At 38.6% G+C, this 24,542-nt stretch overlaps 1 protein-coding gene across 5 annotated transcripts in view; it reads right to left on the bottom strand.

The window, feature by feature from the left end:
- Nucleotides 1-24,542, bottom strand: part of FAM91A1 (family with sequence similarity 91 member A1) — a 45,121-nt gene that overhangs the window by 5,161 nt on the left and 15,418 nt on the right. For 3 of the 5 annotated variants that reach the window (XM_036263861.1, XM_036263862.1, XM_036263864.1), the window contains 14 exons: nucleotides 21,464-21,570; nucleotides 20,090-20,128; nucleotides 19,501-19,613; nucleotides 18,735-18,850; nucleotides 17,639-17,751; nucleotides 16,969-17,055; nucleotides 13,702-13,834; nucleotides 10,843-10,991; nucleotides 9,419-9,553; nucleotides 9,166-9,279; nucleotides 5,812-5,884; nucleotides 3,876-4,025; nucleotides 1,788-1,892; nucleotides 1,175-1,298 (listed from right to left, as the gene is read on the bottom strand). In XM_036263861.1, coding sequence (XP_036119754.1) covers nucleotides 1,175-1,298; nucleotides 1,788-1,892; nucleotides 3,876-4,025; nucleotides 5,812-5,884; nucleotides 9,166-9,279; nucleotides 9,419-9,553; nucleotides 10,843-10,991; nucleotides 13,702-13,834; nucleotides 16,969-17,055; nucleotides 17,639-17,751; nucleotides 18,735-18,850; nucleotides 19,501-19,613; nucleotides 20,090-20,128; nucleotides 21,464-21,570 — 1,558 coding nt within the window. Of the gene's footprint in view, nucleotides 1-1,174; nucleotides 1,299-1,324; nucleotides 1,558-1,787; nucleotides 1,893-3,875; nucleotides 4,026-5,811; nucleotides 5,885-9,165; nucleotides 9,280-9,418; nucleotides 9,554-10,842; nucleotides 10,992-13,701; nucleotides 13,835-16,968; nucleotides 17,056-17,638; nucleotides 17,752-18,734; nucleotides 18,851-19,500; nucleotides 19,614-20,089; nucleotides 20,129-21,463; nucleotides 21,571-24,116; nucleotides 24,216-24,542 lie in introns of those variants that run through there. The other 2 variants (XM_036263865.1, XM_036263863.1) reach the window with 2 other exon arrangements.

Below are 24,542 nucleotides of genomic sequence, written 5' to 3'. Positions count from 1 at the left end.
GAAGGAATGGCAGTTATGAAATCTGACAGATTTAACATACATCAACCCACCAAATTAAATATTTTTCAAAAAGGTAAATAGGTAACAATTATAGTGGCAATCTTTTTTTTTTTCTTTTTTTTGCATTCATCTTCAGATAGAGTGGGAGGTAGAGAGGGAGGTACAGAGAGAGAGAAACATCAATGTGAGAGAGACACATCAAAATGGTTTCCACCCACATGACCCCAACTGGGGCCGGGGACAAACCGTAACCAAGGTACGTGCCCTTAGCGGGAACCAAACCCGGGTCTCTCTAGACCGCAGGCCGATGCTCTAACTGCAGGGCCACACCGGCCAGGGCTATATATAGTGGCAATCTTTAAAGCTGTACAATATTTCTACTTTTTTATTCATGTCTGTTATCTTCTTTTCAGAGGACAGTTGTTAAAAATTATTTTTTATCTGAGTATTTTAATCTTCTGATATAAGCTACACTAAGCCAATTAAATTAATTATTATCCAACTTTGTTTTCCTAAATAAGTCAAACAGATCTGTGAGTATCACCTCTCCAAGTCGGTCACCATGACAACCAGATTCAATGATATTCTTTTCCACTAACACAGTTTCAGAACCTTTACAATATAACTCCTTAGCAGCACGACCAATGGATCCGAGTTGTCATGAGAGAAAACCTACATGTCATCGCTGATAAGTAATACATGCTCATTTTAGAAAATATGGAAATTGAAGAAAATTTCAAGTTAGCTAGAATTCCACCACAAGACATAATCACTATGAACATAACCTGAGTATGTGTATGTTAAGAGTAAGAGAAGTCCCCAAGAGAAATTCTCTACAGATGTTTCCATATTCTAAAAAACTAGGCTCATACTCTCATATATTCTCATATATTCATGCATTCTCAGTTTACCACACCCTCACCAAATCTGGGTAACTAAGTATAATTAACCAAAACATGTGCCCCAAATGTCTGCATGTGCCTAATTGCTGAGGTACAAAAGTTTAACTTTGAAAACAGCAAAACCCTTAAATTAGCAACCTTTATTCAACCAACAAATATACACAGGTAATTACTATGTTCATGAGTGAAATAAAAGAAAGAAAAGACACAGTAACTACCAGTGACTTAAAAGTCTCATAGATAAAAAGATATCAATGAATATAAACCCTCACCTCTCTTTCCTGCAAAGGCCATGGGTAGCAATTTTTCTACAAACTTTCCGGTTTAATTCAGAACTAAACAGTGGAATTCCAAAGCACAGCTCGAGAGGAACCCAATCTGCTTCTGTTGTGGCAACTACAAAAGGACAATAAACTTATTAATCATGTATATATATTACATAAACCTCAGAATGACTTATATAATGACTTAACTGAGGTCCATGGATTTTCAGATTCCTCCCACCCCACCAATGGGCTTAGCAGGGGGGCGGGGTGTTAGTGAATCTCTGAAATATGAAAGAATGTTTTTGAGTATGTACATGCTTCTGAGGAGAAGGTACTAGTTTTCATCAGATGTTCCAAGTGGTTGGTCTTTTACCCAAATTGTAAGATATCTACAAGATGAGAGAATTAACCAAAATATTTAACACAGGGAAAATGAACCTAAGTCATTACTCTCAGGTCATACTTTTATAGTACTTTATTACTCTAAATATATAAAAATGTTTCCTAGAAAATTATTTAAAGGTCCATTATGGATAATAACAGCAAACAAATGACATCCAAATGACTTAGCAAAAGAGTTAAACCTCAGAAATTAGTCTAAGATTGCAAACAAACTTACCAGAGTTTTGCTTAGTTGCTAAATCTATAGTTGGCTCCTCAATGACCATTTCAAATGACTCTGTACTCCCATTTACATCTGAGCCAGAAGCCAAATCAGGTTCGCCTTATAATTTAAGGACAAACATAATATTAAGATCCTGGTAGATGGTGTAAGTTATCAATAAATCAATCCTAACATAAAAGAGGATTCAGACAACAGAAATGGCAATGGAAAGCAAAGAATCGTCCTTAGCCTTAAAGCAGTGGTTCACAACTGGGGGCAATTTTGTCCCCCAAGGGACATTAGGCGATGCTTGGAGATAGGTTTGGTTGTCATGAAAGGGAACAGGCATGCTACTAATATTTAGGGATGCTAAATATGCTGCAATGCACAGGGCAGCCCCCACAATAAAGTTCAGAACATAAACAGTGCTGAGGTCGTAGAAGCAAGGATCCAAAAGGCAGAAGAGAAGTTTAGACTTTCAGTTAGATCATTACTAAGTTATTTCTAGCCCCACGGAAATACTCAGTCTGTTAACAGCACTCCTCTTCAAAATTCTTTGGATTTCCCGTATCTTTCAGCATATAGGATGCTCCAAGATCTCACCTACTTCTCTACTCTCATCTATTACTGTCCAATAAATCTTTTCTTTTGGCCAACACAAGCTGTTCTATTCCAATTCCCTCTGCCTGAAAGGCTGCTACCCTCCAAATAAACAACCATTCTTTTTTGTGTAGATAACTCTTCATTTTTCAAAATTCAGTTCAAACGTTACCTTCTCTACGAGGCCTCCCTGACCGCAGCGGGGCTGACCTTGCCTTCTGCCCTACGTCAGCACTGTAAGCTAAAGCAGAACCTATCGCAGTCTTTCCACTGCAGGCTGATTCACTGGCTCGTCTCCCTCTCTAGGGTATTATTCCTTAGGGCTTACAAATGTAAACGTCCCCAGCAACTATGCAGATATTCCATAAATGTCTGTGGAATGAAATAAAACACGACACTGCCGCCGACATGCTGTAATGACTGCCTGGCCATTAGCCTTCTTTGGAAAACGCCCCTGTGACACTTGGGAGTCAACTGTTGAAAATTACCTATTACACAGCAATAATAAATATAAAAACCTGCTATGTCAAAAAAAAGTTACCCAAATCCTCTGGCCGAAGGTAAATGGACCAGGAATGACCACCTAACTCAAAGGGAGCCAACCCAATCCACTGGATGGCTAGTAATAAATATTTTCTCAGGACTGCAAACTACGAGGCTCAAGGAATAGAGTCATTTGATGACAGACAATTGAATTGAAAGGTTCCCTGGAGTCATGGACCAGCACTGGCACCATGGCAACCAGAGCCACATACAAATCAAAATTATGTCTGACCAGAAACGATTAGTAAGCATGAAAAAGTAATTGAAAAATAAAATTTTAAAAAGAAAGAAAAAGATACCTAAGGAAATAGCCACCGTCAATACCCCAGAGACTGGAGATGGAAGAAGGCGAACGGGGCCAGGAGAGCTGGGCAGAAACACCTGCTTACCGAACCAGACTCACCCCATGGCAGTTAGAGAGTTAGAAGAGAGAAGGGAAGAAACGGATATGAGAGACATTTCCAAAAACTAAAATTCACAGAACTTGGAAACAACTGGACAGAGCGGGAAAAGGAGAAGAAAGACAAAGACCAGACTGCAGACCTGGGTAGCTGAGACAATGGCACCTGTGCCAGAGAGAGAGGCTGCGGGGCAGAACTGGTAGTTCTATGTGCGGAACTTCTTTACAAAGAGGCTAAAATTTTGAAACCATCACCCCATAAGGGAAGTTAATTTAAAGCCTATGAACACAGGTATGACAGTAAAGAGCTAAAACCTAATAACCATTCTGTATTCCAATCCCAGGTCATCACTTTGTTATGCATTTAGTATTTTCTCCATTTGAACAACTGATTCTTGTTCAAATGATGTCAAAGAATATTTTCTCATACTTCAGTGAAAAAAACAGTAAGTATTAAATAATTCAACATCTCTACAAAAGTCTCCATGCTTTTTAAAATAGTAAGATTGTGATCAACGCAACACCAATGATCTTAATTCAAAATCCGACTATTGGCTAACCTCTCTCATCAGAAGCATCACTGAGTTTTCTGTTTGCAAGTTGGCTCGAAGCATTCAACATGGTGATATATCCACAAAAATGTTGCAAGTCCACTTTGTTCCTCAGTATTTGCAATGCTTTATGAACACCCATATTGACACGAGTAAACTCTATGAACAAAGAGTTGACATCAAATTATAAGTGAATAGTTTCATAAAATAACACAAAAAAAATTAAAATATACTTTTATTAAACATTTCTTAGAACTCCTTTAATACTTTAATCTATCAAGACTGATTCCAATGAAAAAAATATCTGTGAACATATAAGGATGCTATACACATTTATAGCCTTCAGGAGGCATTTGTTATATCAGAACAAATTACCTGATGAGTAAGCAAATACAGCCAGTCAGTGGCAGATCTAGACTTCTCTTTGTGGTTCTATTCTGCCTCAAATGCTTACTTGGTGGGCTTCTACTAGGAAATTTCTTAAATATACATTTTTTAAATTTAAGTAAAATTACCCTTATTGAAACTAAACCTAGTATACTTGAAATTATATCCCTAATAAACTATTTAAATATTAGCTAACGCTCTTATATGTGAACTTACAAAAGAGAAAAACGCTCTATATCCAAATATGGAGATTTCTCCTTTTTATAATTCATACAATACTCTCCCAAGGTAAGAGATCTATCAATCAGTTCTTGACATTTTAACTCTTGTCACTACCCTGTATCTTCAGATGAACAATTATTTTTTCCCCACAGAACTTATAAAGTATCAGAGGATTAAACAGCAGAGTTGCAGACAAATACTTATTTCTGAAAAGTGGCTGTTTTTTGAAGGAAAAAAACACTCACCTCCACATTTTGTACACATTTATTCACAACAGCCAAAAGAGAGCACTTAATTTCAAATGTGAGGCTTCTGCAGTCTAACCATGTGAAAAGGAAAGTCTAACCGTGTAAAAATCTTCCACCTTCCCCTCCTCTGGGGGGTGGAGACAGTGGTGACGAACATTTTGAAAGGACAGTGAGTTCTTACATGAATGAACTTGGGTTAAAATCCTTGAACCATTCACTGCTCTCTTGAACTCCATACAATATGGCTCAAATTCACAGAAAAACAGATTATAGAAGAGCAGTTTTGCATGGAGCAGGAAACACAAGTGCTATGTAAATATATGTTAAGTTTTAACCAGATAGTATTTTTCTTTTTAATATATATTTTCTTAATAGTCAACAGAGAAAAGGTATCCTCTATTGGACCAGAGGAAGAATGAGCTGGCTGTTACAGAAATTCTCTGTAACTTTATCAAATACTAGCCTGCACATCCAACTCTAGAAAGATGTAACATTAAACAGGGCTTTTCCCCTTGGTTCTAACTAGCTTAATTTAGATCAAACTGCAATCTACGCAAATCTTCTCATCAGCAACAATGAAATTAAACAATAAAAAACAACTGCTGAAACAAGAAATAGTAAGTGCTCTGTAAACTGTGAAGTAGGATACAAACATTCATTAGCACCTGTTTCTACAGTAACTAAAAGCCCCTGAAAGAAAACCAGTGTGTAACATTAGGGGAGGAAAAAAATCAAAGCATAAAATCTTCCCTATGGCTTGCTTCAAAAAATAATCAATAAAAGGAAACTAAGAGACTAAACACACAACACCTACTGTCCATCTGGGCAGATAATACTCCTTACTCTCTTCATCTCCAAGACAGAATCGTATTCTTCCAAAGGTCCCAAGTAAGTCTTACTCTAGCAATTCTTTGTAGAAAAAGCACACGACAGAAAACTACCTTTGGACAATACTCTTTAAAAACAGAATGGCAAGACCCTAAAACTTCAAAATTTTAAGCATTTGCTTCCTGCTATGTTTTCCACTAAACTGGTGACAAAGATTAACGATAAAGACGTCAAACGGATATAAATCAGAAGTGAGGTACCTCCTTGTAGTTCTGTCTCATCAAATGGAAACGGTATGTGGACAGTTTCTCCTGTCCCGTGCAAACCATGTCCCTAAACGTGAACACAATTTGAAGGTATATGAGAATCCTACATTTCCAACAAGTTATGCAAGTTCTAAATAAGATTGGACCACGTGCTGACATATTCCACATTAATACTCCATCAAAGTGCTTTAGACAATTTTCTGTTTTTCTCCAGCAAGCAAAGACAATCTTAAGTATATATGAACCTACAAGGTAATGTATCTCAAATTGAGTGTATGGGCTAAATTTTTAAAAGGAGGCTAATTTAACAGGTAAATTGGGTGTCAGCCAAGTAGAGACTGAGTGAGATCAAGTGCACAGGCACAGTTAGTTCTGAGACAGAACTGCTGAAAATCCCCATAAGCACCTGGTATACCATGGACTAGAAGTGGGAAACTCAAAAACCTTCACTGTATGACATATATTCAAAATGACTTGTTGCAATATCATAATAATATATAACTGGAAGCAATCAAAATGCCCGTCAATAGGGGAATGGTGAAATAAATTAATGTCTGTATTTTCAGCTGCAAAAAAAAAAGGAAGAGAAAGCTCTCTACAGACTGAAATGGCAAGACCTCCAGTGCCAGTGGAAAAGTGCGGGGTGTGTCCGTGTGCCCACACCTGCTCCTGCACTAAGGACTCTACCAGACGGAGGGACCAAGGCATGTGGTGCTCTGATCTGGACAGAGATGGGCGTGGCAGTGGGAGCCGGGCAGTGATCTCTCTGTGCATCCTTCAATAGCGTTTTATTTTTGAATCATGTGAATATGTTATCAATTCAAAAATTAAATTAAAAAATATCTGCGTACAACTACCTCACTCCAATGTTACAAATAATAATTTAGTTTCATCCATTACATTCAATTCACGTTCCTCATTTAAATTTTGTCAGTTTTAACGTTTTTTGTATTTAACCTCTAAATTTGTTTTGGATTTACAGTTATGCAAGAATAATAAGCATGAAAAATTTAAGCTCATGTTTATGTGTATTTAGTTTCATTACAACAGAAAATTTAACATGGGAGTTATACTTTTTCCCTATGAAAAAGATCCATACATCATTCAAATTCAAGAGACACTGTGATATAAAAGAAAAATAATTTCAGAGAAAAATCACTCATTTAGTTTGTTCATATAACAATTTGAATATATTTCTGTCACCCTGCTTCTATTTCACTGATACATTTATGATTTAAACCCTTTTATAATAAAAGCACGGTTTTAATTAAAATCTTAATTTTGTTAGGTTGTAAGTTACAGTGAAGTAAATTTTTTCCACAGAACATAATTAAAGGAAACATTCCTTTTTAGCAAAAGCAAAATTCCTTAACAAACACTTTAAAATGCTCTCCCTCTCTCTACTACTCCCATGACCACCAGAGCTACGATTTTTTGAGATCTTATGTATTAAATATAGGACTAAGCATTTTATGCAGATTCTCCATGTCCGTCATTCTTTTCAGCAACCTTACAATGAAACTTTTATCATCTCCATTTGGCAGGCGAAGTCACCAAAGTTCAAGAAGGTTATTTAACTAGCCCAAGATTACTAATAAGTGTTGGAATCAAGACCTACACTTAAGCAGGTCCATGTCTAACCCCTTCCATTACGATATTTCCCACTATTACCCCTGCTCCATGCTTTTCCTGGGGGAAGGGGAGGGTGGACGAATGCATCCTCTCTCGTGGTTTTCAGCCATCTACATACTGATGCCGACACTCAAATCAATTTCTCCTGTTCAATCTCTCATTTAAATTTCACAGTACTTTCAATTACCTACTCGATTTCTCTACCACCCAAAGTTCCCAGACACTTTATACTCGACGTGCCCACAACACAACATGTCATCTACCCCCACGGTGAGATAACCACTACACACCCACTAGGTTGGCTGTAATAGTCAGGAAATACCAAGTATTGGTGGGAATGTAAAATGGTGCAGCCACTTTGGAAAACAGCCTGAAAGTTCCTTAAACAATTAGACGTAAGAGTTATCATTTGACCTAGCATTTCCACTCCTAGACATATACCCAAGAGAAATGACATGTTCACACAAAAATTTGTATATGAAAGTTTATAACAGTGGTTATTATGATTCGTAATAGCTAAAAGGTGGAAACAACCCAAATACCCATCAGCAATAAATGAACCAACAAAATGTGGTATATTCATAGAAGGGACTATTATTCGGCCATAAAAAGGAATACAGTATGATACATGCTAAAACATGATAAACCTTAAAAACATTTGCCAAGTAAACAAGGTCGGTCACAAGGCCACATATTATATAATTTCATGTATATGGAATGCCCGGAACAGGCATTCTAGGGAGAGAGCAAGCAGATTAGTCCTGTTCAGGGCTGGGGGACTGGGAGAAGAGCGGAACGGGAACTAAGGTGCAGGATTTCTTCTTGAGGTGATGAAATTGTTCTAGAATTGAGTATGGTGCTGGCTGCAAATATCTGTGACTACAGTAGTCTGCCCTTAGCCATGGGGGATGCATCCCAAGACCACGAGAGGATACCTGAAACCAAGGATGGAACCAAACCCTACATATACTATGTTTTTCCCTATATATACATACATACCTACAATAGAGTTAAATTTATAAATTAGGCCCAGTAAGAGATTAACAACAGTAACTAATAACAAAATACAATTATAACAATATACTGAAATAAAAGTTACATGAATGTTATCTCTCTCCCTCTCTCATTGCCAATCTGATAACCAAGATGGCTGAGTACTAACAGGTAGGAAGCACATACAAGTGTGGATACGCTGGACAAAGGGAAGATTCACCCCATGACGGACAGAGCAGGATGGGATGACTAGAGATTTCATCATGCTACCCTTGGTATATAATTTAAATCTGTGAATTATTTATTTCTGGAATTTTCTATTTAATATTTTCAGACCACGGTGGACCATGGGTAACTGAAACCACAGATTAAAACCACAAATAAGAGGAACTAATGTATGCTTAAAAGAAAACTGTACACTTTAAATTGATAAACTGTATGCTGCATGAATTATATCTCCATAAAGCTATTCCCAGAAGGAAAACCAATGCAGCCACAGGGGTGACAACGGGCGGAACGCCAAGCCGGGCCTACCCTCGGAGTCCACACAGCCCACCACTTGCGCACCGCCAAAGGCCAGGACTGCGACCCGGGTCTGATTTCTTACGTTCCGGCTTTACAAATCTCGAATTACTGCCATCTGATTGCGACTCAGCACAAAGATACACAAATTAAAATCTTTTCAAAGTCCAAAATGGATTGATTCAAATAAAGTAACTGTACCTGAATCAAAACCGCCGAATGTGTTAAAGCATCATTCAACATTGTGAGCACATTTGATGTAGGGACTACCCCAGGATCATGACCCCAAGACGTTATTAATAATCGATCATAACCCTATGGGAAAGAAATTAATAAAAGATAAAATGGTGTTTAGAAATATGAAAAAAAATTTAAGAAATTTATCTATAATACCACTTACCAATTTCTACCTTCCTCAAAAATAATTAAAACAAATAAATCTCATACAACACACCTGGAAAATATCTGGCAGTTTTCGAAGTCTTGTACCTTTGGACAGCAAAAGAGATGGTGGTCCCTGCCCAGTGACGTGGTAAATGTACAGTTTAAACCAGACAGAACTGACTTCTGGGATAGCTGGTCCAATATGCTGTAATCATAAAGTAAATAAGGTAAAGTTATAATACTTGTCTAAAAAAGCCAAATTTCACAAGTGGCCAAGTGTAGTTTTATTAACAGCTAATGCCTGATACAAATGTTCATTGCTATTATACTCATGAAAATAACTGTTAAATGCTCTGTTCAAATAGTTACAATTTTATGCTGGAACTAAGAAAACACGCCTCAGCACTGCAATTAAGGAAATAGATGCTGAAGCAGACCACCGAGGTTTACATCTGGGCTTCATCCCCTCAGTCTATCTCCTTTAAGGTTACTTAAGCTCTCTGTGCCCTCGTGTTGCTCTTTTGTAAGGTAGCAGTAAAATATCTACCTCAAAGGGATGTAGTAGGGTTGTTCAAAAATGTTTAAAATAGTACCTGGTATATGGTAAGCTCTATATCACAGTGTTTGTTATTATTATTAATCACATGCAATTTCTCCCAAAAGGGCCTGTCCTCCCATTCATTTACAGTTCAAGAATTCTTACTATGCCTAGAGGTTGTGTTACAGAATAGAAGTTTGTAGTGGGATGGAACTGAAGGGGCACACAAAGAATTACAAGAAAAGTTTGGTAAATGCAAACCTACAACCACTCTAGTTGAATAGAGGATGCATGTGGGGGGAGGGTGGCTCACTGAGGCAGCTAGATCAGCACAGGCAACAAAGTCACCCGTCTACAAGAATCCCTTCCTTGCTTCTACACCATTAAACCTTGCACATCTAGGAAACCAAGCAGGATATAACCCTGAAAAAGAGCAACATAATCCCGACTCTGAAAATAGCACAGACCACAACGTCCTTGCTAAGTACACAGATCAACAGACTGCTATATTTTTAAAAAGTTAAAACCAGAGTCATTATCACAAATACATTTTAAAGATAACCAGAATTCTACCTCCTTTCTAGTATAATCTTTTCTTTTCGGTTTCTAAAACATTCATTTTTCCTAATTAAATTTATCTTTCCCTCAAGGCAATCCAGACTCCCCTCTTACAGCATCCAAAAATGTTCTCTTTAAAAGACTGCATTTAAAAAGAAAACTTTAAACTGCTGTGTCGCAAATCACTAGACGATACACCAATAAAATGCAGCAATTATACCTCACAGATTGAATGTAACATCTTACAACAGCATAAAACACACAGCTCCTTCCTAAGTCAGTGCTTTGGATCTGGTATCTGAAAACCGAGAACTGACCCGAGAGGACTGCTCACCCTCTCCTAGTCAGCACGAGGAAGGATGGAATGAAGCACCAGCCTTCTTCCGGTGGGTCCCTACCTGAGGGGTGCAGCTGCTGACAGGCCGAATCTCATTGGTGAGAGGAGCCATGGAGACAAGCAGTGTGTAGTTTTTGTTTAGAACTCGGCTGCAAGTTGCAGGGTCCAAACCGAGAAGGCTTTCACAGCGTAGGAGATCCAGAGGGAATCCTGAATTGGGACCAGGCATACACAGAGAATGAGAGACTGACAGTACAAACAAAAATGTCCCAGACAAAATAGTGATTAACTACTTGTAGATTTTAAATTATTTCTCAAGGTAGAATATTGAAAGAACCAAATTTCCTAAGGAACCACTAAGAAGATACTTTTAAGATTTAAAGCTAATAGTGTTTATTCCTGGTCTAAAAAGACAACTGTCTTCTGGTATTTCTTTAACCTGTTAACTGGGAAATTCCCTTTTCACTGTATGCAACGTTTGACGTATTTATACGACCTGCTCGGTTAACAGGTTTAAACTATCTTTTACTTTTATTTTTTTATTTTTTATTATTATTTTTTTATCTCACCCGAAGACATTTTTCCATTTTTTGTTCAGATAGAGTGGGAGGGAGAGAGAGGAACAGAGAGAGAGAGAGAAACATCAATGTGAAAGGAACACATCGAGTGGCTGCCACCCGCACGACCAACCTGGGCCGGGGACAAACTGCAACCGAGGTACGTGCCCTTAACGGGAACCGAACCCGGGTCTCTCTGTACTGCAGGCCGACGCTCCAACCGCTGAGCCAAACCGGCCAGGGCATAAACTATCTTTTACTTTTAAAAAAGTCTTGTGCCCTGGCTGGTTTGGCTCAGAGGTTAGAGCGTTGGCCCGCAGATCAAAGTCATAGGTTCGATTCCGGTTAAGGGCATATACCTCGGTTGTGGTTCGATCCCTGGCCCTGGTCAGGGTCATGCAGGAGGCAACCAATTGATGTGTCTCTCTCACATCGATGTTGCTTTCTCTCTCTCTCTCTCTCTCTCAAGATAAATGGAAAAATATCCTCAGGTGAGGATTAAAAAAAAAGTACTTGCTTTACCTTTCGTCCTCTCTGCCCCAGTGCCACAGGAAAGCTGTGTTCTTCCCTCCCCCAGGTTCTGACTGTGGCCTAGGAGCCAAAGTTCCACACTTAGAAACGTGCGCCTGGACTGCTGCTCCGTAAAGCATGGATTCACTCAGCGTGCAACAGATCTAAGGTTCCCATTCTTAACTCTTCTAGAAAACACCAATCCTACTTACTCTCTAAAGAGGTATGTAAGGTTGAAAGAAACTTCATTTCCTCTGTCAAGCGAGCTGCATCTAAAACAATACATGGCCTGCTGAAAGGGCCTAGAAGGCCTGAGCACAACTAGGGCCAAGGCCTAAGCTTAATACCATATGTTCCGTTTAAAATTTTAAAAAAGACTGACTCCAAGGCTGGGCAGAAGTACAAGAAAAGACGGTTTTGCCAGAAAGTAAAAAACTGCTCAAAAAATTTTTTTAAGATAGAGGCATGGCACAAGGAGACAGGAGCCAGCTTGAAGGAAATCCCACTGGCAAAATCTGAGACAACTGTAGCATAAAATAATTAAGAGACAGGAATGACTAATTATAAACCACTGAAAAAAAATAAGAATTCACAAATCCGTACTGAGAATAAAAAGAATGCCCAGTCTTAACTGTCAAATGGAAGAAGTGCTGGAGTTGGAAAAAATAAAGAATTGTCCAGGCAAGAATCATCAATGGATCAGAATCTAGGAGGAAACACTGACAGGCATAGGCTATCTGCATCGTCTTAAAGCATCTACCCACAGCTTGCTTACTAGTTGCTGGGTTGGGTGGGGAAAGAATAGTTAACCGTGCAACACAGAAAGCAGAAAACACATTAACTGGGTTATCAAAATTAACATCATCCGTGGGGAGCAGGTGGAAATCATATGCCTCCAAATGGCATTCCCTCACATAATAGTCTAGATGCAAATGTATAACCTGAAACTAACTATATCACATACAACCAAGGTGAGAAACTTTCTAGCAAAACCAACAGAAAGGGACTATGTTCTCAAAAAAACAGAAATGTCATAAAAGACAAAAAATAAGGTTACGGATTAGAAAGAATGAGTGAAATTAAATGTTCCAATGGTGCGAAGAATTCACGAAGTCCTAAGATGCATCTCTTATGAATGTCCGAGGACTTGAGCCAAATGCTCTTACCCAGGTGCTCAAGCCATTCCATCTATTAAACAACACACATTCCTGGTGCCATTCCACAACCCAGAACCTACAGAATCAGAATCGGAAATTCCGACACCATCAGTTCAACTCAAGTTTGGGCTCTCCCTCCCTGTCACAAAACTGAGTGCACCCAAAGGCAACAGCTACATGGGCGTTCGCCAACAGATTAAAACTGCACTACTTTCTTTTACTCTTTAAATAGAGGTTATCTGTTCCCTTGTCTATTTTTTAAAGTAAAATACTTTGGTAAATAATATTCCAGCAGCATTTGAATAGGAAACTCCTGTTTATGATGTAATGAAATCTTTCATTCTTGAAAATTTATGCTTCTTACATTAACTAAATGTTGGCTATCTGTTCATCCCTCAGAACTAGTGCCTATTCTAAATTCCATCTAGCTACTTAAACAAATTAACACTCCAACCCGCCTTGTAGGTACTAATCAGATTTAAATACTACAAATGTCAGTGGCACATAAGAGGAGAAATAGTAAAATAAGGTAAGAAACAGTTGACAAGCAAAGAAATTTACAAAACAAGCCTCTGGCTAGAAATGCAATATGTTCACACAAAATGTATTAAATAAGTGAGCGTGACCTATTTAATTTCTTAGAAAGAAGTTCTGCAGCATCACATCTTCAAAATCAAGTGTATATCTATCTCATACCATAATTGGGCTGGTCAGGCTGTGCAGTTTGTGCAACTAGATCTTTATTGTGACGAAGAAACAGTATTGTGTTTCTCAGAGTAAGTGCATGGTCAAAGTATCTCTGTGCTTCTCCTTCACCAGTGCTCTGAACCTGAATCAAGAGAAAATAAATTTCCCATCAAATACCACTCTTGTGCCATTCATTCTAGTATGTAACCATAGAGTAGAGATACTAAGACATTATTAAAAATCCTATTAAAAATTTGCCCAGGCAATATTGATACAAATATTAACCTCAATCTCTACTGATTTTCCATTTGACCACATCTTTGAAGAGAATAGGAATTACCCTAACAAATAAAACTAACAATTTTAGCAACCAAATAATGTTAAATCATACCATTATACAAATTATATATCCCATGTATGATTCCAATAGGGTGCTTAAAAACCTCTAAGATCTATACTCTGCTTCATCCAGTAAAGCACTGCAATCTAAACGTCACCAACTATGCATCTAATTCTCACCACCCTCTTCACAATTTTGTATCACTGGTTACAAGGGACGATAAAGTATGTGACTCAAGATAGCTACTGACCATTGCTGAAAACACAGCTTAAATTTATTCAACAAGGATTTACCGAGTCCCACTGAAGTGCTATGTGCTGTTACCTGTCTAGGATGTGAGGATAGAGTCCTGAACAAAACCCTGGCCTTCACGGGGCTTACATTTTAATGCATGTTCTTCTGACCCTGTGCTTAATATGTAAAAACACATACATCCCAGAAACAACACAGAACATGTAAGAACAGATCTACAGAAAGAAATAACTAAATTAGATTTGCATTAAATAAGATCAACCAATTAAATTTAAGCAAGATGAGACTTCTTAAAAAATAGCTAAGAAACTATTTTTAAAAACTAAACGTCACACTAATAGGCTTTCCCAAGAAAGACTGTGGTAAGAAAGAATATAGATATGTAAAGAGTAAAAGTGACTTTCCAATTTGCTATATTGGATAAAAGATTAGTTGAGGTAAGAAACATAAAAATCAGGAAAACAGAACTTAAAATGTACAAGAATATAATAAAAATGTATTAGCAAAAGATGATACATAAGAAACAGGGTTAATAAGATGTAAAAGGTATTTAGGAAATAAAGGACATTTAGAACTAAAAGAGACCTATTAATAACAAGAATTAATCTCAAATCTATTTCTATGCTAAAAAAGTAAAAAAATTCTATGGAGAAGGAGCAATGAAAAAATGTTATGGGAAGTCTTTTTTTAAGATACAGGATTTAGCCCTGGCTGGTATGGTTCGGTGGTTAGAGCATCGGTCTGCCATCTAGAGAGACCCGGGTTCAGTTCCCACTAAGGGCAAGGACCTCAGTTGCAGTTTGTCCCCGGCCCTGGCTGGATAGTGCAGGAGGCAGCCACTCGATGTGTCCCTTTCACGTCAATGTTTCTCTCCCTCCCTTTCCTTCCCACTCTATCTGAACAAAAAATGGAAAAATGTCCTCGGGTGAGGATTAAGAGAAAAAAAAAAAAAGATACAGGATTTAGGTGTACAATTCTACAATACAGCATACCCAATCTGAAAAAACAAGTCACAGACTGGAGAAAATTTTGGCATAAGACAAACCTGAAAAGGATTTGCACCTGAAACATACATGGTTCACTAAAAACGTAATAAGAAAAGCAAATAGCCCAATAAAATACGCAAACCATGTGAAAACACTTCACCAACGAGATAGACAGAGGGCATATACTAGCATCTATACTAATAATGTTAATATCAAACGTAAATATGGAAGAAAAATAACAAATTTGGGTGCTCAATATCATTAGTCATTAGGAAATGCAAACTAAAACTACAATAAAATACCTCTGCATACCCAGAGAAACCTCAAATCAAAGATACCCACACAGCAGACACAGTGCAACCTGAACTCATGTACTGCTGGCTTCAACGCAAAAAGAGAACAGCAACCGTGGAAAATATTCTGGGAATTGCTAGTCAAGGTAAACATGTAAGTGACACGTAACCCAGCAATCCCTTTTTCTGATGTCTAATTAAGAGACATGGAAACTTACGTTCACACATACGTTTATATCCATTATACCACAAAACTGGAAACAAGCTCAAAAAACTGTACACTACAGAGTGAATTTTGCTATATATAAAAAAAAAGGATATAAAGGAACTTACAAAATCATCAACAATTTTCTAAAAAGACCATTTAATACACAGCGTTCATCACTAAAGCACAAAAGGTACCACAATTACTAGTCAAGAAACACATTAGGCACACAGCTGTTTGCATAAAGAGCAGAGGACAGAATGAGTATTCAGGGCACAAAAACACTCACAAGGCAATCGAGATTTAGAGCTAAAGGAAACTAGGGCTGCCTCACAGGGAAAAAGGTGGTTAAGAGCAAATACAGGGCGTACTAAAGTAGGTATACAGTCCTAAGTACATGAAACACCAAGTTTATTCTTGTACCATTAGTTATTAATTACTGTATTATTTGGCACACAAACAACTGTAAGCCTACTTTTGCCCCACCCTGTATGGCTGAAGTCTTCAAGAGCCTTCAAGTTGACAGTGGACATAAAATGATACCCAGGGACACTGTTCCAGATTTAAGATAGGTGGAACGAAAACTTCAAATGAAACTGTTTAAGAGGTCTTAGCCCTGGCCAGTTTGGCTCAGCGGTTAGAGCGTCGGCCTGCGGTCCGGAGAGACCCGGGTTCGGTTCCCGCTAAGGGCACATACTTCGGTTGCAGTTTGTCCCCGGCCCTGGTTGGTCGTGCGGGTGGCAGCCACTCGATGTGTCCCTTCACGTCGATGTTTCTCACTCTCTCTCCCTTCCTCTCTCTCCCTCCCACTCTATCTGTACAAAAAATGGAAAAATATCCTCGGGTGAGGATAAAAAAAAAAAAGAGGAGGTCTTAGAGACTCACACGTACATACATACGGGCTATTTTAGAAAAATGCAATTTAAAAATTTACACGACTAACATTTTTATACCAAATTTCTTCCTTATATCAAATTATGCTGAGTTAGATGAGATAGACAAATCATTTTTAAAATCACAAAATTCATTCATCTACTCATTATGTTTACATCTAACTGACTACCACGGTGTTCAGGTAGAAATGAGGTAGAAACGAGCAAGAATATACCAAAAATCTACAGAAATCAATGACTGATGTTTTATCAAACAAGAAAAGGTTCCAAGTGCCCTGAGAGCCCATAATAAGCAACCTAGATTTACCTTTTCCAGTTCGATAAGAAAGCTGTCCAGAGACTCATCGGAGAGCTTGCCAACTTCGAACATGGTGACTGCATGGCTTTTCAAGTTCTGTCATAAAAAGGCAAAAATAAAAACACTAAAATGTATCTTAGTGCCTTATACAAGTCATTCAAATTCTAGTTTTCCCTTTTTATGCTGAGCATAGCATCTTATATTTATATTATTCTTTCCAATATATTTAAACTTATGGGTGGGGGAGGTGAGAAGCTGATTCTTCTAATCACAAAAGGAACCATCAATAAAAAGTTACTTCCCTGGCCAGTTTGGCTCGGCGGTTAGAGTGTCAGCCCGAGGACCAATGAGTCGTGAGTCCGATTCCAGCCAATGGCATGTACCTCTATTGCGTTCGTCCCTGGCCGATTTGGGGTTATGCGGGAAGCAACCAGTAGATGTTTCTCTCTCTCTATGCCTCCACCCCCCACCCTGCCCCCATCTAAGATAAATGGAAAAAAATATCCTTGGTTGAGGATTTTTTTAAAAAGTTACTATATTCCTCTAAGGAATATAAACAAAGGCAGTTATGTTTTCAAGAATAAATCTAGTACTTAATAAAAAAATACACAGCACTGAATTATTTTATATCTAATCTTTATTTTATACATTTTTATATTTAAATAAGAATTTGACTTACTGGTGAAAGATTTCCCATCATTAAAAAGGCAGTGAGAGTTGAGTCAAACAGAAATGCAATACGCTTTGTATATCCTGTAGACAAACTTAAACTGCTTACACTGGCTGTGTCAGCTGGAAAAAAATCGTAATTTAAAATGAAGTAAAAGAAAAGTATTCTTTGCTTATGATTTGCTTATCATTTTGACTTAAATAATCATAAAGTATATAAGCAATATTATCAACATAAGAGGTCCCAGTATTATCTCCAACATAAAGTTTTTAAAAAAATATTGCCCAGTCAGCATGGCTCAATGATTCAGCATCATCCCATGGACTGAGAGGTCCCGGTTAGATTCCCAGTCAGGGCACAGGCTTGAATTGTGGGATTGATCCCCAGTAGGGGGCGTGCAGGAGGCAGCTGATAGATGTTTCTATCTCTCTCTCCCTTCCTCTTTTTAAAAAAAAATCAATAAAAACATCTTTTTAAAAATATTTTAAAGGCACTCACTTTTGTAGTAAATTTCTTGAAAAGTAATAATGAACCAAGACTTGATAACCAGTCAGATCAATAAGACTAACGAGCCTAACAAGTCACCTGGCTTAGGTAACAGGGCCACTTGGGGAAGAACTGGGAGCCGGGCTGTGCTCCTCCCCCTGAACATGAAACCACGTGCGGCCTCCTCATCACTATGCTCCGCCTCCCTCCGTGCTCAGCCTTCCCCCACTGACCAGCTAGCCAGCTCTTCCTCACTCTTAGCCCACGTCCTCTTCTCCCTGAGGGCTTCCCGCACCCCTCTAGGCAGTAAGGGGGCTCTTTCCTCTTTGCTCCTACAAGCACTGTAACATTTCCCACACTGCTGTGGTTTCTGTGGTTACACTGCCTTCTCTCTCCCTAGAGTTTACTCTTAGAAGGAAGGTACCATATTCTTGTCAATTTTATACTCTTGAGACATAGCACGGTGCCCAACATATTGGAAAGTATACTCAAAGACTGAACACTGAGTGAGTGAAATCTAGAACAAAACCATGAAATAACTAAGTCTAGAGAGTTCCCTGTGTGAGTGCAGGTGCAGACACATGTAGAGAACTCCAAATCCAACTGAGGAACTGCTAACCTGCATCTTCCTGACTGTTTGTATCGGTGTCAGTAGCCGACGAAGCTTCTTGTATGGGACTCCTGCTTTCCCCGCCATCCCAGGACAGGAGCATCTTTTGTGGATCTAAAGTACTCCTATTAATGAAGAAATCATTCACTTTTTAAAAATCATGTAAATGATCATATATAAAAGTAGCTAATGAAGTCAGTACTTAAATTATAAACTCCATCTAAATCAAGTCATATGCAAGCATGAAATTGAGATGCAGCCCCCAAATGTCATGCCCTCATAGAGCAAGGGTTCTTAACCAAGACCCGTGGGTAGGCTTCAAGGAATTCGAAAACCCTTTAAAATCATATGTGAAATATTGCTCATGCTTTTTACTGGGGAGAGGGTTCTGAGTTTTCCTCAGATTCTACAGAAGATTCATCACCCACACACCAAATTTTTTTTATAAACCACTAATGGCCCTGGCCAGTGTGCCTCAGTGGGTTGAGCATCATCCCATGCACCAAAGGGCTGCCAGTTTGATTCCTGTCAGGGCACACGCCCGGGTTGCAGGCTCAATCCCTGATAGGGGGCGTGCAGGAGGCAGCTGATGGATGTTATGCTCTCATATCAATGTTTTTTTCTCTCTCTGAAAATCAGTAAGAATATTTAAAAACAAAACACTAATATAAAGGGTTACCTCAAATGACAGGGTGAAGAAGTAAAAGTTTTATATGTAAAACTATATATTTTTTTAAAGAAAATTCTAATATCACATACTAAATAAATTATTTACTTTAATCTGTTTATAGATGGAACATTTCTCCACGATGAATGAAGTTGCTCCAGATTTATTACTTGTCCCTTCTTATGGGCAAAGCCCAATCGGCAATACATTGAAACAGCATTCTGGAAGAAATATACCGGAAATGAGCATTTGAAATAAACCAGACATCAGAACCTTTGTAGACAACGTATTACCACAGACTACACCTATAGCAATCCTCGAACATTTCACCCCAGAAGCGGAAATAAACATTTTCAGTAGGCCTATTATTCCCCTTAGAACTCCATACGTAGGAGAAGTTCACCCCCTTGCTTTAATTATCTCATTATACATTGACAGCCTGTTTCCTGCTCTGCACAGATGTAGCCTGTTTCCTGCTCTGCACAGATGTGTGGGTGCCCCCTTTCACTCCATGGGTGCAATACTGATTCAGGGTCCTGACCTTGCTCTTTTCTATCCTGTAAGCACCCCTTTACTGTGCTCACTTCCTCCAACAGAGTCTCACTGCCTCTGTTTCTCAGCAGCTTATGAGAGAAACCAGTAATACAGTCCACTCAGTATTTACACTGTAACTAAAAGGAGTATAAAAAGTACAAACCTTAACCAGGGATAAGTCTATCTCAAGGACATTTGCAAGCTGGAAAATAAAATTAAAAACCCATTTTACATTCTTAGAATTATTAGCATTTTAAACAGTCACAGACTTTAACCATAATCAGCAAAAATTAAATTATGAAAAATTGAAAAACTGAACACATTTTGAAATCAGAATTTGCTTCTTTTCATATGTCTAAGATGTTTAAAGTAGTATGAATCCAAGTAGTGACCTTAACAATTTAAGATTCCTTCGTCTCATTTAAAATAAGAAAGTTCCTACAGCTATCAATAGTCTACAGCCCTTTTTACTACACAGTCACGTGACATTTAGAGACTGGGGTACATTCTGAGAACTGACACCAGACTGCCCGTGGCTGTGCTGGCATCACAGAGGCACTTCCCGCACCGAGCTGCCCCGCTCCCGCTGTGACCGCCCATGCTGTACTCTGCCACTGCCTGAGCGCAGCAGGCGGGTCTACTCCAGCATCACCGTGAACATGTGAGTAACTGAGTAATTATAATTTAAGCCCCACAATTGGCTTTTTGATTTGTAATTCAAGTGCCTGGTGTAAGCTTTGACTGCAGAGATGTCCACTTCAAGGAAGGCTATCTGGAATACACACATCGCCAGCCAGAGGACTGGATAAAGAGCCAGGCTGCCTCCCCACCCCCACCCTCGAGGCGCCTGTGTTTTAGATCTTGATATTCATAACTGATCATCTGGGCTACATGGTTTGAACATCTTAATATCAATAACTAGCATTTGGGCTATTTGTTTTTTCCTGGACCTGCCCCATAGCAAGTGCCTTGTACACTCCAGGGCCTGTAAGAGAGAAACTTGTTTTCTTCAGTTTCCTAATGGATATTGCTGAAGGGCATCTTGCAAAGCTGTACTAAGAGCCACAGGGTAGGTCCGGTGGTAACACTGGTTTGGAAAGGGGAGAATCTAAGGCAAGCGCACAGGCCCAGTTGTGTGCCCCCAGGCTTTTCTAGCTGACAGTATTATTATCCACAGACTGAGACCAGCACAGAACAGTAACCCACTGTGCCACATAGGGCCTTAGGAAGGCTACCATGTCATTAGGCCACAGAAATTTTTCAGCTCCATTATAATCTCATGGGACCACTGTTATATATGGGGTTCCTCTCTCATGTTGTTACAAGGTGCAAGACTGTAAGGTCCTGAAAAAAGTTACTTACCAACTTTTATATTTGCAGAAAGTTATTCAAGAATAACTTAAGTATATTAACAGTCCATGATCTATCCATGTGTAAAATTTTAAAACATTTTAACCATATCATCAAATAATTTTACCTACTTTACACAAATATAATCTTGATGTTAAATTCTTTTACAAGATGTTGGTACACTCACCTCTGCAACATTAGTATGCTCATCAATTGAAACAAATATCTTATAGAGGAGAGTTTCAAAATAATCACCTTGCACTCGATTCATTACGAAACCTTCAAGAGGAGGAACTAAAATAAAAATAGACTTTTCTCAGTACTACAATTTTATAAAACAAGAAAGTGTAATTCAAATATCTATTCAAAAACTGAAACCTCTAACTGAAAGGCTGAATTCAGCTTTTGACTTATTTTACTCAATAGCCAGTTTTCTAAAACTCCTGAAGTTAATATGCATATATGCATAACAAATGGACACAGACAATAGTGTGGGGAAAAGCAGGAACAGGATGGGAGCAGGAAGGAGGGGATCAATGGGGGGCGGGGAAGAGTATCGATAATAATTTCAACAATAAAGAACCAAAAAACATTTTTTTAATTTAAAAAACCTCCCAAAGTTAAAGTCATATACAACCCTGTCTACACAGAGAAGACTGCCGTCAGAGCATAAATCCTGCAGAGAGTAATCACTGCCCAGGGACCTCTCAGCACTAGAGGCAGAGGAAGTGCTGGAGGACTTGGGCTTGGTGGGAAGGCGAGGGGACTGGGCTGCTTCAGAATGGGGAAGCCAGCAGAGGGGAATGGGCTAAGGCAGAAAAGCAAAGGGATGACTTTCTGGGCAACACAAAACCCAGGTGGATGAAAATATTGGCTCCCTGCCTTGCCCTCATCATCCCCACTCCGTCCAGAGCAAAGGGAAATTCATCTGTGACTGCCACCTATCTTTTACCAGCAATTACTGGTATAATTTGCTCTTTAGGGCTTTCTATTCTGCATCCTCCCCACTGGGAAGAAGGTCATGACCTTCTGCAGCACAAGAGACTGTCCAATCTTGACTCTCCACCTAAAAGTTTATTCATACTCATTTGTTTCACCTCTTGGGTCCAGATGCTCTAATCCAATTTAAGCTCTGCCACACAATAACAGAGGTGCTACACTTCCCTTTGCCATCCTGCCCTGTGGGCACAATTCCCTTGAAAACATTCTGTGCCTGCAAAGGGCTTAGGCCATAGCAGAATTTGGGTACCCCTGTGTTCCCTGACCTTAGTACCATCTAACTGCACCCCAAACCTAAATTATAACCAAAAGACAGAAATAAGACAAAATTCAAGTGGTCCAAATGAAGACACCGCAGAAAACCACAGTGCACATTTCAGGACAGGCCATTCACTTCAGATCTGGAGCACATCACTTTCTTATTGCTACCCGCATTTCCAGTCATCCAAGTACTTTTACGGGTCAAGGTTTCTTTTTAGAAATATTTTAGAATTCCTGTATTTGACATAATCAATTATTTCCCTACACTATCAGTTGTATAATAATTAGTAATAACATTTACTGAACACTTACTAAGTGCCAGGCTACTGCCAGGCATTTACACATACAATTTCAATGAATCCTCTTAAGTCCACGAATTGTTCAATACTATACTGTACCCTGTTTTAGAGATGAGGAAATCATAGCACTGAGAGGTTAGAAATACACAATTCACATCTAGGCAAAAGGAATGAGGCAACTCTACATAAAGAGATATAGAACAGTCTCCAATATATATTAAGTTTTTTTAAAAGTATGAACTAGACTACATATCTGTATAAAAATAAAACCACACAAACGAGATATATACATATATGCCTATGTACTTAGTATACTTTTGGAAGAATATACAAAAAACTTAACAGTGGCTGCTGAAAGAAAAATTGGGTGGCTAGGGACACCCAATTTAGAATTTCACAGGTTAGAATTTTATATCATAATTATTGCCAACTCAAAAAAAATAAATATATTTTTTAAAGTACTAGGAATAGCAAGAAAGTTATCAAGAAAAGACACAAAGAAGTCCTGGCTATAACTAATATTAACGGTTACTCTAGTCCGGCCGGTGTGGCTCAGTGGTTGAGTGTCGACCCATGTACCAAGAGGTTGCCAGTTCGATTCTCGGTTAGGACACATGCCCAGGTTGTGGGCCCGATCCCCAGTGGGGGGCATGCAGGAGGCAGCCAATCGATGTTCTCTGTCATGGATGTTTCTATCTCTCTCTCCCTCTTATTTCCTCTCTCTCTAAAATCAATAAAGGAAAAAAAAGGGTTACTCTAAGTCACTATGATGGAAATAATACGGTCTAAGAATAAATACAAATAAGTGAAAAACAAAGGATATGAAAATGAATTCAATATGGAGGAAAATTTAATGTATGACAAAATGTATGCTTCCATTCAGTGGTAATGAGTTATTGAGAAAATATGCTAGCATTTATATCCAAATACTACTGGTTATCAAAATGGACCTTATTTCACATCAAATAGGAAAATAAGTCCAAGACTACAGGTTTAAATACATATGACAAAAGTTTCTAAGAATTTTTAGGCTATTTATATATCCTAGAAGAACTCTATTCAAGCACAATAGAAATCGAAAAGCTATAAGGGAAAGGGTAGACATGAACTGTACAGGTATAAAGTGTGATAATGATGGACAAAAAAATGTATTTTATTTAGCAACAGCCCTTCTCATGAGTATTCTCTTCAAAGTATTGCTCTCCCCACATTTATTTGTCGCACCGCCCACAGTACTTGTTTTTTGTTGAAACATAGCTGAACTGCTTCCTTTGAAATCACCTTCAGGTGTCTTTTGTGCTGAATTTGATGGCTTCCATGTTATCAAACTGCTTTCCTTTCATGGGTTATTCCAATTTGGGGAACAGCCAGAGGTAACATGGTGACAGCAGTTATAATACCATGGGTCTTGTCTGTACCACCAAAACTTGCCAGACACTGTGTGAAGCATGGCAGAACATGACACTGTAATAGAGAAGCCATCCATTCAGCCCTTCTCTGATGCTTCCTTCAAAACTTAGTGCTAACATGAGTCAATATTCAAACTGTCAAAATCCACTGAAATGAACTAATCAAAGACCAATCTCTTTAGGTGGATTTCAAATGAGTCAATGTGGTTTATCAAATTAATCAGAGTAATGCTTTCATATTTTCCAGTGGTGACAGGAAACCACTAGCACCTCTGTCTTCCAGAAATTAATTCCTCGT

The sequence above is a fragment of the Molossus molossus genome, unplaced genomic scaffold, assembly GCF_014108415.1.
Source record: "Molossus molossus isolate mMolMol1 unplaced genomic scaffold, mMolMol1.p scaffold_m16_p_16, whole genome shotgun sequence".
In the NCBI taxonomy this organism is placed as follows: domain Eukaryota; kingdom Metazoa; phylum Chordata; class Mammalia; order Chiroptera; family Molossidae; genus Molossus; species Molossus molossus.
This window is presented reverse-complemented; position numbering and strand designations above follow the sequence as displayed.